This window comes from Equus caballus, chromosome 21 (genome assembly GCF_041296265.1).
Source record: "Equus caballus isolate H_3958 breed thoroughbred chromosome 21, TB-T2T, whole genome shotgun sequence".
NCBI lineage: Eukaryota > Metazoa > Chordata > Mammalia > Perissodactyla > Equidae > Equus > Equus caballus.
This window is the reverse complement of record NC_091704.1, coordinates 15,890,817-15,905,375: the sequence shown is the minus strand read 5'-3', so window position 1 is coordinate 15,905,375 and position 14,559 is coordinate 15,890,817. Positions and strand designations below refer to the sequence as shown.

Genomic DNA, 14,559 nt, shown 5'->3' with positions numbered 1-14,559 from the left:
ATCTTGCTTGAGCCATAACTCTTTTAGTCTTTTTTTAAAGCAAATATTATAGGTTGAATTATGTCCTCTCCCCAAATTTATATGTTGAAGTCCTACCCCCCAGTATTTCAGAATGTGACCTTATTTGGAAATAGGACTGTTTTGTATATAATAGTTAAGACGAGGCCATACTGGAGTAGGGTGGGCTCCTAATCCAAGATAGCAGGTGTCCTTATAGAAAGGGGACATTTGGAGATAGACATGCACACAGGGAGGATGCCTTGAAAGATGAAGGCAGACATCTACAAGTCAAGGGACACCAGAGATGACCAGCAAACCACCACAAGTTAAGGGAGAGGCATGGAACAGATTCTCTCCCAGCCTCAGAGGGGACCAACCTACTGACACCTTGATTTCGTACTTCTGGTCTCCAGAACTGAGACAATACTTTTCCATTATTCAAGCCACCTGGTTTGTTGTATGTTACGGGAGCCCTAGGAACCTATTACAGCAAGTAAGCTCTTCATCCTGAGTAATACAGAAGTTGATACAAGAAGTGGGGTGCTGCCAACACAAAAATGGAAAATCAGTTTCATTAGCTTAGTGACCTGGTGGTAAGGACATAAATATTGCAAGCTGGAAAGCTGGTGACTCTCACTATGCCAAATAAGGACATTTGGTAATACTGTCACTGTGATAACCTGGAAGACAGATCGTGTCTACTCACCCTGTGTTTCTAGAAGTGAATGGGAAGAGCTAGAACGTCACTATGAGGTGGCAAGGAATTACAAGGAAGAGCTGATCTTAGACAGGAATTGGCCACTTTTCAGAGTCAGAAACATCACAAGATTGGAAGAGCTTCCTGTCCCCCAAAACAGTATAGGCAGGGCCCTTGCCTCCACCCAAGGCTATTGTTTCAGATGACCATTAACTGACAGTGACAAAGATGTAGGCTTCAAGGAAGTGAATACTGCAAATTAAATAGACACAAGAGCTCTGGCTTGGAAAGAACATTGGATGTGGTTCCTATGAACGGAACTAACTAGAAGCAACTAGACCAGATGCCAGCTAAGTTCTTTGAAGGTACTATGCTGCTAAAGAAACCAAGAATTCAGTCTGGAAAATCTTATGACTTTTGAGCATTTGCATTTGTGTCTCTTGGTTATAACTGCTTAATCTGAACCTTAACCCACAGTGGGACTTGAATCCTGGTCTCTCTGGTTTCTGGAGCACTTCCTTCTAACTATGATTGTTCTTCAGGCTGCAGCATAAGCACCACAAGGTCAGGGATTTTGTTTGTTCCCTGCTGGACCTCAGCCCTTAAAAGCATGCCTAGAATGGAATACTACTCAACAAATAGCTGTTGGAAGGGTGGAGTAATAAAGAAATGAGCCGAAAGTGATGCGAAAGAGATATCTAAGATTGAGACTACGCAGGGAAATTCAGGACAGATGGGCACTGCATTTGGATGCTCAGAAGTTCCAGTGCTGTGGTCACTGAATAAAAACTGGCCTCTTGCTGATGAGGGCCCCCAAGGCACTCTTCATGTCGTTGTTGCGTAGGCTGTAGATGAAGGGGTTCAGCATGGGAGTGACCACACTGTACATGACCGCAGCAGCTGTGTCCTTCTGGGCCGTGTGGGAGGACGTGGGGCTGAAATAAACCCCAATGAGCGTCCCGTAGAACAGAGACACCACACAGAGATGAGAGCCACAGGTGGAGAAAGCCTTCCGCTTGCCTCTCGTGGATGGGATCCTCAGCACAGCGGCAAAGATGTGTGTGTAGGAGACCAAGATGCCCACGAAGGGGGCGATGACAGAAAGGGCACCCACAGTGTACACCATTGCATTGTTGAGAAAGATGTCGGAGCAGGCCAGCTTCAGCAGAGGGCTGAGGTCACAGAAGAAATGGGGGACCCGGTTGTGGGAGCAGAATGAGAGGCGGGTCAGTAATACTGTGTGAGTCAAGGCATTCCCGAAGGCTGCAGTCCAGGATGCCGCCACCAGGAGGCCACAGAGCTGCGGTGTTACAGATGTGGCATAGTGCAGAGGGTGACATATGGCTGCATAGCGATCGTAGGCCATGGCAGTCAGCAGGAAGCTGTCGATGCCAGCAAACCAGATGAAGAAGAAGATCTGGGTCAGGCAGCCTGCAGAAGGGATCCCTTTGTGTCCTGACACGTGGTTGGCCAGCATCTTGGGGATGGTGGTGGAGGTGAAGCAAATGTCCACGAAGGCCAGGTTGGCCAGGAAGAAGTACATGGGAGTGTGGAGTCGGATGTCGCTGGTGATGACCAGGACGATGAGCAGGTTCCCCAGCCCTGTGACCAGATACACGCTCAGGAAGAGTATAAACAGAAGCTGCTGTTGTTTGGGGTCCTCTGAGAGGCCCAGGAGCAGGAACTCAGAGACCCAGGTGAGGTTTGCCCCTTCCATGGCCATCCTGCGTCAATCAGAAAGGAAACAGAGGAGCTGTCCATGGTCCTGGCCAAGCACCCCGCCCCTCCCCCGCTCCCCCCCTTCCCCGCCCCCCCCCCCCCCCCGCCCCGCGCCCATGGCGCCCTGGATCTCAGCTCCTCTGGTTAGTTCGGACATTCATCAATTCTTCCCACTCTCTCCTGTAACAGGATCCCTCCACTCATTTGCTGCATCATTGCCATCAGTGGACACACCATTCATTCCCCACAGGCCCCCTGCAGGGTGTCACCTGCAGCTTGGTACACAGCTCCCAAGTACGCTGACCATTTCTCACCTCCACCACCCACATCTCTATGCCCCAGGCTTTGTCTGGCTACAGGAGGAAGCTCAGCCTGCACACAGGGTAAAGAGGAAGCACTGGGAGTTGACACCCCCGGGAGTGAACTTGGGCCAATGAGGAACAGGGCTCGTTGGGTGAATCCCCTGACCTTAGCACTCCTGAGTGGGGCAGTTCTGGGGTGTGCGCTCCAAGGGGTCCCTATAAGGATCACCCCTCAGTTGCCTGGAGCAGGGAGCTTCTTATCCACACCTCCCTTCCCCAAATGCCCATTGGGTCTCCCGGGATTATCTCTCAAGTGAACTATTTGCACTCAAGTCCTTGACACAGAACCTGCTTTGAGGAGAATCCAGACTAAGATGCAAGGATTCCAAAATTCCTTCTGTCTTTGAAGGAATCCCTTCTTTGTCCCAAGTACCCCTCCAGCTCCTGTGTCCTTTCTCTGGCTCCATTGGACCTCAACACTCCTCAAAAGCATTGTCTGTCCTTTCATGTCAAGAGCAACCATGACCTATTGCTGCTAATCCAAGGCTAGGGTACCACCGGTACGCACCAGTACGATTGTCTCATTGCTGAAATCCGGAAGTGTTTGGCAAACGCTGGAAAATACCCTTATAGTAGTTCCAAAGAATAGTAACAATAGGGGCTGGCCCCGTGGCCGAGTGGTTAAGTTCGCGTGTTCCGCTGCAGGCAGCCCAGTGTTTCGTTGGTTCGAATCCTGGGTGCAGACATCGCACTGCTCATCAAACCATGCTGAGGCAGCGTCCCACATGCCACAACTAGAAGGACCCACACGAAGAATATACAACTATGTACCAGGGGGCTTTGGGGAGAAAAAGGAAAAAAATGAAATCTTTTTTAAAAAAAAGAGTAGTAACAATACAAATTATAATGTAAACATAATTTCAAGTTAATCGTTGTTGAATGCTGCAATGAGCTTTGATACAGGGGTGACAGTTGAGAAACATTCGTGTAACTCTTTGCCAGTTTGGCTACGGTCACTGGGAGCAGTGTGTGCTTGTGGTTGTGTGCTTATGAAGTGCTCTGTGCTATAGGAGAGGTAACAGTTTATCATTACCCTTAAATTTTGAGGTTGGTTCTGGTTTTAAATAGTTAAGATTTACTTTGGTGTTTGTGGTTGTAATTTTTGTGTAAGTTGTAAGTGTGCAATGTTTTGATAATTATAAAAGCAAAAGTTTATAATAAAACATTAGAAGAAAGCATTCATAATGAAAAGGCAACAAGGCTTGGACAGCTTTTCAACGTTCCTATTAAATATCACGAACCATGCTCTGCTGGATGTGAGGGAGAACAGAGAAGAACTGGTGTCCATGGTGGACTCCAGCCGGCACGCCGGGCACTTGCAGAGGTCAGAGCATCCTGGAAGAGTTCCGCTATTGTGTACGACTCACTGTTAAATGTAAGAGTTAATTTACATTTTTGGAATAAAAATTCATTTTTAAAAATAAAAATATGGTAGTTTATGGTAACAGGTGATTAAATATTGGATGCAAATGCTGCTCAAAAGCTCCATTTAACTGGGGCTGGCCCCGTGGCTGAGTGGTTAAGTTCGCGCGCTCCGCTGCAGGCGGCCCAGTGTTTCGTCGGTTTGAATCCTGGGCGCGGACATAGCACTGCTCGTCAGACCACGCTGAGGCAGCGTCCCACATGCCACAACTAGAGGAACCCACAACGAAGAATACACAACTATGTACCGGGGGGCTTTGGGGAGAAAAAGGAAAAAATAAAATCTTTAAAAAAAAAAAAAGCTCCATTTAACTATCATTAAAGTTGGAAATGCTGATACTTAAATACTTCATCTGAATGGCAATCACGTTTTGTTAGTTTTTGGCTCACATCAAGAAAATTTGTGATAGTTGATGAGGAAAAATTAAAAGAACATCATTATTCAGTGTCACACTAAAAAGCATTTGAATAGCAAAAACTTCCAGGAAAAAACTGTTTTCTGTCAAAGTATGTTGGTAAAGCAGACAGAAACCATGTAGAAAGCAGTGTAAGAATTTTTAAACACTCTAATATACAGTTAAAAGTAATTGACACCCTTCAGATAAGAAATAATTAGTAGAACTTCAAAAAATGTAAGATCGATATGGGCATGACGTTGCCATTTAGACTCGTGAACCTGCTCGTGGCAAAACCCATCTACTGAAAAGAGAAAACAGCTTTGTGGAAAACCACATCAAGTCAGTAAACCGTTAACCATCATTAGTGAGGGTTCAATGATGTCACTAAAATTGTTTCCGTAATTTATTTAAAAAGCGAAATTCAAGACTTGGAAGATAGTTTAAGGTTTGTTCTTGACCGCACAAGGATGTGTGATTTATTTCAGAACAACATGGTCAATAAAATCTGCAAAAAGTCAAATAATGGAATTAAATTTGTTGAATCTAAAACGTGGTCAAATGATGTTTGTGAAGCTTTGGTGGCATTTTAGAAGATGTCATTTCAATAAAAATACGAAATGCGTGAAAACTTTCTTGGACTTTGTTCAGCTCCAGTGTAAGTCTGGAGTTTCAGGCAAAATTGGCAAAACTTTCTGGGTGTTTTGATTCTGTGTCATTCAGTCTCTTTGTTCAGTCATCTCTGGATGAGACACTAAACATTTTTCTCAGCACTCTGTGTATGCCGCCATGCATCCGACAAACGCGGAGAGAATAAACCAGTGTGTCGGGAGAGCTGGGGATGGGAAGAGTGGAACCCGGTGGAGTGTTTGGGGCCAGACGGACGGTCTGACAGCCTGGAGCCTCAGGAGTGCCGGGAAATCACGTCACCTCCTGTAAATTCTCCTCAGTAGAAATGGTGAGAAAGTAGATAAGCATTTAGAAAATAAGAGTGTTGTGTTTGGGTTTTTTTTCCTATTTATATTTGGCTTTAATAAATGCAATTCTAACAGGGTTGTCAATACTTTCTTTGGTTTTACAAGAAAGCAATGTTTCAGTTTTTAAAGCTGACAGTAATTTGGTACATAAAAAGTATCGAACACTTTAAAGCAAAGAAAACGATGAAATAGAAGAGTGAGGTATTGTAGAAGTGAAGAAATGTCACGCGCCATTTGAAAACCAACAAAATACAAGTCATTCGTGAGGTGCCGGGGCGGGGGGACAGTAAGGAGGTCTGCTACTCAATGTCATAAAAATAAATTTCTTGCTTGATGACAAGAGTTAAAAAATAAATTGATTGAATCCTAGAAGTTGATCAAAGTATATTCATGAAGCTCTGTGGAACAAATATTAATAAAATTAAGCTCATCAAACAAATAGGACAATTACACCATTGCTCAGACTTAATCTCTAGGAGTGTTAATGCGTCTATAAAAATCTCAGACAGGATTATGAAGGCTAGGACTTTGCTTTTGATTTTAATTCTGCTAGTTCAGTAGAAGCTGAGAGAGGACTCAGCACCTTGAACAACGCTACTGATGTTAAAAGAAAATAACTGACTTTTTGACGCTTCAAGAGACCTTCTGTTGATCACCTTGAATTGTTCCTCTCTCCATCTTTCCCTCTCATTCCTGTTCTCATCTTCTCCTCTCCCCTGCACTCATTCTGGTGTCACTGATGGTCCTTGAACAAGCCAGGCACACGACTGCCTCAGGGCCTTTGCACTAGCTGTTCCCTCTGCTTAGAGCACTCTCTTCCCCAGACATCCACATGGCTCTGTTTGCCACTTCAGGCCCCTATATTAAGGGCTCCATTAGGCAGGCAGGAGGAGCTTTTCCAGAAGTAAATTGGATTTTTGTCCTTCACATAGCACCTTCCTCCACATAACATTCAGAGTGAAGTTCCAAATCCCAGTGCGGCTGCTATGGAAAACAGTATGAAGCTTCCTCAAAATATTAAAAATAGAGCTATCACATGATCCAGCAATCCCACTTCTGGGGACATATCCAAAGGAAATGAAAACAGGATATCAAAGAAATATCTGCATCGCTATGTCCATTAAGCACTATAGTCAAGATATGGAGACAGCCTCAGTGCCCAGCGACAGACGGACGGATAAAGAAGATGCGAGATATATAAATGCATATTATTGAGCGCTGAGGAAGAAGGAAATCTTGTTATTTGCAACAACGTGGATGGACCTTGAGGGCATTATGCTAAGTGAGATAAGCCAGACAGAGAAAGACAAATACTGTATGGTATCACTTATGCATGGAATCTAAAAAAAAAACGCCTAACCCTGCAAAGTCTAACCCCTTCTGACCTCCCCAATCTCCACTCACTTTATCGTCGCCCAGCCACACAGGTCTCTTGGTTCAAGACTGGTCCTGCCTCAGGGCCTTTGCACTTGCTGTTTCCTTTGACTTGGATGCTCTTCCCTTATGACTTCTCTCTAGCTTTCAAGACCCACTTCAAATCCTTCCCTCCCCTATAGCTCAGCCCACAGCGGCCGCTGGAACCTCTGTCTTCCTAGGAACTGTGTTCTCTGGACCTGGAGAGGAGCTTTCTCTCTGGGTCCCTCTGCCTGCTGCCCTGTTTCTCTCTTCCTCTTCCCAGGAAGTCTACATGACCTGCCTCGCTTCCTTGTTGATTAGTCCACCACTTATTGAGCATCTCCAGTGAGGCATTCCTCGAGCTATGGAAAGAAATTTTGAGACGATGACAAAGACAGGGTCGCCCTGCGGACCCAGCAATTCCACCGCAGAGGGATTCTCTCCAAGGCGCACAGTGAGCACGTTCAAGGACGGTTAGAAAGAGAAGTGTCCCTCCCCAGTAGGAATGCGTCCATCCAATGGGGACCCTCACTCGGGGGACTTTCCTACAGTCGTAGAAATGGGAGCAATGTGGACCTGGTGTCCTTCGACCAGACTGGATGCGTCTCAAAGGCGTGGGCAGAGGAACAGCAACTGGAGAAGGACCTGTGCAGAGCAGTGCCATTCATGGAAGGTTTAAAATCACGCAGCACAGTTCTGTATGTCGTTGGTGGACACATCCCGTGTTGTGAGCATGGAAGTGTGCGGCGGGTGATGAACACTCAAGGTGGGATGCTGGTGACCTCAGAGAGGGAGGGAGGGGGCAGGGAGAGAGACGGGCAGACGGAAGTATGGGGGTGGGAGGTGGACGTGGAAGTTTGATTTCTTTGACTGGGGGTGAACACAAGCTGTGTTCCGGCTGGAATTACAATCTGTGCCTTTTTTGAATGTCACACACAAATGCGTGCACGCACACACATGCAGTGTGGTCCCCACCGACCCTCAGGGACTCGCCAGGAGAGGGCTGGGTGGTGGGAGATGGATGATGGATTCTACTCCCATTCTCTTGTCAAGGTCACTTGTCCCCCGAGCTCCCCTCCCGAGGGTCCAAGTGCCGCGCCTTTGCTGAGCTGGCTCAGGCCCCCACAGACCCCGTGTGGAACCCAGCTCAGCGTCTGCCCCAGTCCTGTCTTCCTCAGTACCTGAGCTTAGCACCAGTGCCGCTAGCCGCCCAGTCACCCCAGCCAGAGACGCGGGTGGCAGTTGGGTCTCCTTCTGCCCCACTCACTGCTTCCTGACGGTTTCCCCCGACCTCTCTCTTCCTCCTGACCCCCGTCCTTCCCAGCACCCTCCCTGATTCTCCTCTTGTCACTCTTCACTTCAGACCTGCCGTCTCTCTGCCCTCTGGCTCCAGGCTCGCTCTTCTAGTTCAACATCCACAAAGGCCACCACGAGGGTGAAATGACCTGCCTCTCCCTTGCTTAAAATCCTGCCCTGGCTCCCTATCGCCCTGCTGCTAATGACTAACATTTCTTTCATGCTTCCAGCACACCTGACACCATGACAAGGCGTTCGAGATGCTTCATGTTACCTGATCCTCTAAGATAGGCACTCTTACCTCCATTTACAGGATGAGGAGGTGTGAGGAGAATAATCCACTACCCGGGATCTTACAGTCTCTCTTGTTCCAAAACTCTTAACACGCTGCGAGGCAGGACCCAGAAGCTGAAATCTCTTAGCAGGGCTTATACACACAGGGTGATTCCTGTTTTATTTTGTTCTTATTATAAACAGTCAAATGAACTGAGGCCCAGAGGGGCAAAGTCCCTTCTCCGAGGTCATCCAGCAGGCCTGGCTGAGGACTCGCAGCCTGCTGTTTCCTTTCCCTGCCTGCCTCCCTCTCTCCCCACTCACCTGTGGCAGGTGTGCCCCTGGCTGCACAGATATCTGGCAGGAAGGGCACTAGCTCCTGCTGGGAGAGCGTCTGAGGCTGCATGTGACGTGGAGGCAGGTCTTTGGCCCCACAGGAGGGAACGCGCAGACCTGGCAGAGCCCAGTTCCCCCTCCATCTGCGCACCTTGGGCTCAGTCCCCCGTGTCTTGTTATGGCCCCAGCTAACTGTCGCTCAGCACTCTGTCCCTGCTGGCCTGTCTCTTTGGGGAGGAGGCGACCACAGCTGGGCATCCCCTCTACGCCTGGGCCCGGGGAGGTGGGGACTCTGGGCATCTTTGGGGGACCTCCCTGAGGGGCCTGGGCCCAGCAGGATTCCCCCAACTCTGCTGGACCCTCCTGATCACTGGGGTGTGTCCGTGGCTCCCCGCTGCTGGAGCGATGGCCTCCTCACATTCAGTTTTTAATTGAGGTGAGATTCACAGAACATCAAATTAACCATTTTAAAGTGGGCTTTGGTGCAATCACAATGTTGTGTGGCTGCCACTTCCGTCTAGAACATTTCCATCGCCTGAGAGAAAGCTCCGTCCCCTTCAGCAGTCCCTCCGCATTCTTCCTCCTGCCAGCCCCGGCCACCACTCGTCGACTTTTCTGTCTTTATGGATTTGCCCATTCTGGACATTGCATATAGACGGAATCATACAATGCATGGCCTTCTGTGTCTGGCTTCTTTCACTCAGCGTGGTCTTCTCAAGACTGCTTCCTGTCGCAGGGCGTGTCAGGGCTTCACTCCCTTTCACGGCTGAGCGCTAGTCCACTTAGGGATGGACCACATTGTGTTTATCCACTCACCTGTTGACAGACATTCAGGTTCTTCCCCCTTTTTGGCTGCTGCAACTGTGACCGTGCAGGCGCCTGTGGGAGCCCCTGTTTTGGCTCATTTGGGTGTATCCCGGAAGCATAGCTGCTGGATCCCGGAGCAGTTCTGCGCTTGACTTTTTGAGGAACCATCAAACTGTTTTCCCCAGTGGCCACACCATTGTCCACCCCACCAGCAATGCACAAGGGTTCCAATTTCTCCACATCCTCGCCGACATTTGTTATTGTCTGTCTTTTTTATTATAGCCACCCTAACGGCTGTGAAGTGCTCATTGTGGGGTTTTTCCCCACATTTTTTATTGTGTTGAAATACACATAACATTTCCCGTCTTAACCGTTTCTAAGCATACAGTTCAGTGGTTTCAAATGCATTCATGTTGTGCAGCCATCACCACTGTCCATCCCCATGACTCTCTTCATCTGGTAGATCTGAAACTCGATGCCTATTACACACTGACTCTGCATTCTGCTCTCCCCAGCACCGGCATCCCCGTCCCACTCCTGTCTCTATGAATCTGACCCCTCTAGGGACCTCATATAAGTGGAATCACACCGTGTTTGTCCTTTTGTGACTGGCTTATTTCATGTGGCATTATGCACTCAAAGCTCATGGTGTGCGTGTGTCAGAATGCCCTTCCTCTTTAAGGCTGTGGAATATTCTGTGGAAAGGATAGACACGTTTGGTTTACCCATCCACAAGCACTCGGGCTGTTTCCACGTTTTAGCTATTGTAAGTAAGGTTGCCAGGAGCACGGGCGTACAATATCTCTTCAAGAGCCGACTTTCAATTCTTTTGGGAGTATACCCAGGCGGGGACACCGGGGTCATATAATAGTTCTATTGTCTTTATTTTTCGAGGAATCTCCACGCTGTTTTCCACGCTCGCTGCACCAGTTTGCATTGCCACCAGCAGTGTGTGAGGACTCCAATTTCCCCACGCCCTCTCCAACATTCATTTGCAGTTTTTGAGAAGAGCCGTGCTGATGGGTGTGAAGTGTCAGCTCTCTGAGGTTTCAATTTGCATTTCCCTGATGAATAACCACGTTGAGCATTTGTTCATGTTCCAAATATTTTTGATCTTGCATGTCTACTGGGGAAACATATTTGAGCACATACCTCTGCTGTATGCATATTTATTTAAAAACTGAATATCGCACTGCTGTAGTAATGTTATGAACATTGCACGCCTCCCAAATTGAAACGAAAAAGACGAGCTCTTAGACTGAAATAAACTTTTGGGTGTTTCAAACCATCCTAAAAAGACACTTATAGTAGCTGATACTTTGAGGTGCCCCAGGGCAAGGGTCACAGTTAAGGGTCATGGATAGAAATGCTTGTCACAAATAGGCTTTTCGACAGTTGGACAATGTTTGGCTAGCGTCATCGTGCCTGAGCGCTTTGCCGTTGCCTCCTTCCTCTCGGTGCGCCCGGTACAGAGTTCATTTTAGGGGTAGAAGTGTCCCCACCAGCATTTTTTGGACCGCATTGGGGCACCCTATGGTCTTTCAGGTCACAGCTTCATTTTTGATGATTGGGTGAAATAAAAGTGAATGATGCAATCTGTAAATCTACTCGTCTGGGCACGTGGAAACTGTGACACACGTCAAAATGGGCTGAAAGCTAGAGTCAGTCTGATGAAATATAAAATGTCAGTAAGTACAGCTTCTTTTTTAAAAACTTTTTATTTTGAAATAATTTCAGACCCACATGGAAGTGGCAAACACAGGACGGAGAGGCGCTGTATATCCTTCACTCAGCTTCCCGCAATAAAAGCGTCTTACATTTGTATAATCACAGCCGCTGGTCGCTGAGGACGGGACACGTTCCGAGAAACGCCTCGTTAGGCGATCCTGTCGTTGTGCGAACACCATAGCAGGTACTTCCCCAAACCTAGATGGTGTGGCCCACCACATGCCTAGGACCTGTGGTGCCCATCTTTTAAAATTTTTTTCAGGTGTACATCGTTGTATATTTGGATTTCTGTGTGGATTACATCATGTTCACCACCCAAAGACCACCATCCACCACCACACACCTGTGCCTAATCACCCCTGCCACCTGCACCCCTCCCCCTTCCCCTCTGGTAACCACCAATCCAATCTCTGTCTCTATGTGTTTGCTTGTCATTGTTTTTATCTTCTACTTATGAGTGAGAGCATACGGTATCTGACTTTCTCCCTCGGACTTATTTCGCTTAGCATAATACCCTCAAGGTCTGTTGCGGTACTGATCTTATGGGACCACCGTTGTCTATGAGTCCACCATTGACCAAAACTTTGTTATGTGGCATACAACTATATATATAATTTATATATATAAATATAAATATATAAAATTAAATATGTTATTTTCATTATGTTTCTAGAATTATATATAAAAATTATTATATATAATTATATAATATTTATACAAATTATATATTATATTTTAGAAATGTACAATATAAAATATATAAATAATATGCTAATATCGAAATAATATCTAAATGCATATAATATATGTAACTATTTTTATATTATATATGATTATATATTATTTATGCATTATTCATTTATATTTATATTAATATATATTATATTCTATATTATATTTAATGTTATATCATATGATAAAAGTTTATATTGTATTTATATATTATATATTATTATATGTATATTTATATATATCTAAATAATACCTAAATATAGTAATATAATTATATACAAATATTATTATTTATAATTTTATAATTGCATATTATACATAAAGTATATTTTATTTATAATATTATATATATAATTATTTAATAAGAGTACAATTACAAAAACCAGGACTTTGACTTTGGCACACTGCTATTAACTAAAGGCCTCATTTGGTGTTCACCCAGTTTTACACGTACTTGATGCTTTGAAACGCTCTGTGAAACTGTGTCACCTGCATAGATTCATGGGGCGACCACCACAGTCAGGGCACAGAGCTGCTCCATTGTCCAAAGAAATCCCATCCTGCTGCCTATTGAGGTCAGCTCCCCACTCCCTAACCCTCGGCAAGCATAGTCTTGTCAACATAACCCTCATAATTCTGTCATTTTGAGAATGTTATGTAAAAAGTATATACAGTGTTTGACCTTTTGAGTTGGCTTGTTGTGCTCAGCACAATACACTACCTTTGAGAACCGTGCTGGTGCCACATGTGTCACTAGTCCATTCCTGTCTACTTCTGGGTAGTATTCCATGGTAGGGATGGACCACTGTTTACACATTCACCAGCTCAAGGACATTGGGCTGTTTCCACACACCATTTTGCATTCCCATCAGTAATGCATGAGAGTTGTGGTTGCTCTGCATCCTTGTCAGCACTTGGTATTATCAGCGTTTTTATTTTACCCATTCTAATAGGTCGTGGCATCTCATCATGGCTGTAATTTGCATTTCCCTATGGCTAGTGATGTTGAGCATCTTTTCATGTGCTGCTTTCTTTTCTGTATATTCTCTTTGGCAGATTGTTCAAGTTCAAGTCTTTTGTCCATTCTCTAATTATTACTATAGAAACTTTTTTGAAGATAAAAATGAGTGTAAGAAATAAACAATTTGATTAAAAAACGGTCAGAGGACCTGAATAGACATTTTTCCAAAGAAGACACACAGATGACCAACAGGCACATGAAAAGATGCTCAACATCCTTAATCTTCAATGAAATGCAAATCAAAACCACAGAGAGATACCACCTCACACCTGTCAGAATGGCTATTATGAAAAAGGCAAGAGATAACAGGTGTTGGCAAGGGTGTGGAGAAAAGGGAACCTTTGCGCATTGTTGGTAGGAATGTAAATTGGTGAAGCTACTATGGAAAACAGTATGGAGGCACCTCAAAAACTGAGAAACAGAACTACCACAGGCTCCAGCTATTCTACTGCTGGATGTTTATCAGAAGAAAATGAAAGCACTAACTCGAAGAGATATGTCTGTGCCCCCATGTTCACTGCAGCATTATTCACAACAGCCAAGATATGGAAACAACCTGAGTGTCCACTGATGGATGAATGGATAAAGAAATTGTGGCACACCCCCCCCCCCGAAATATTATGCAGCCATAAAAAAAGAATGAAATCTTACCATGTGCAACAACATGGATGGGCTTCAAGGGCTTTATGCTGAGTGGAAATAAGTCAGACAGAGAAAGACAAGTACTGTACGATCTCTGTTATATGTGGAATCTAAAAAACCAAAGAAACCCCTAAGCACATAAAAAATGTCAATGAAAGTTCTTCAGTTTTCTCCTACATGCAGGGCCACTATACCGCATAATTCCCCTGTGTGTGTGTGTGCGTGTGTGTGTACATGTGTGTAAGTACCCTACTCATTGCAGTCTGTGTGCATGGCACCCCCGCCCCCCTTAGGTTAGTGTAGTGTGCGACCTGTTCCACTCTTCCTAGCCACCCTGTCTGATTCTTACTGGAACATCTTGCCTGCCCTACTTTGACAACAGCTGACGCTAGTTTATTCTCTTCCTGTGGGACGTAGTTCAACCTCATCTGCTTGGCCTTAGGGTCCGTTACAACCTGCCTCTAATGGACCTAGCCAGTCCCCTCTGTAGCCATTTCCCCTGGCTCCTCTATCCTAAAACCACCATTTCTCAAGCCTCAGGGCCTTTGCATATGCAGTCCCTCTGCTAGGAATGCCTCCACCCTTCCAGACTAATAATTCTTCATGCTCTGCTCTCCATGCCAAGTCAAGGCCCTTCTCCAGGACACTCTCCCTTCCCTACTCCCCAGCCCTGAGACCCTCATTTTACCCTCAACACTTGGGCTGGCAGTGTCTGTGTCCAGCTCTGTGCTCCCACCCTCAGACTGGAACTTCTCAT

General features: G+C 45.8%; 1 protein-coding gene across 1 annotated transcript; it reads right to left on the bottom strand.

Moving 5' to 3' along the window:
• Window positions 1-1,472: 1,472 nt before the first annotated feature.
• OR1AB17 (olfactory receptor family 1 subfamily AB member 17) lies at window positions 1,473-2,420 on the bottom strand. Its single transcript, NM_001391424.1, has one exon. The coding sequence runs from the start codon at window positions 2,418-2,420 to the stop codon at window positions 1,473-1,475; it is 948 nt and encodes a 315-aa protein (NP_001378353.1).
• Window positions 2,421-14,559: the final 12,139 nt, after the last annotated feature.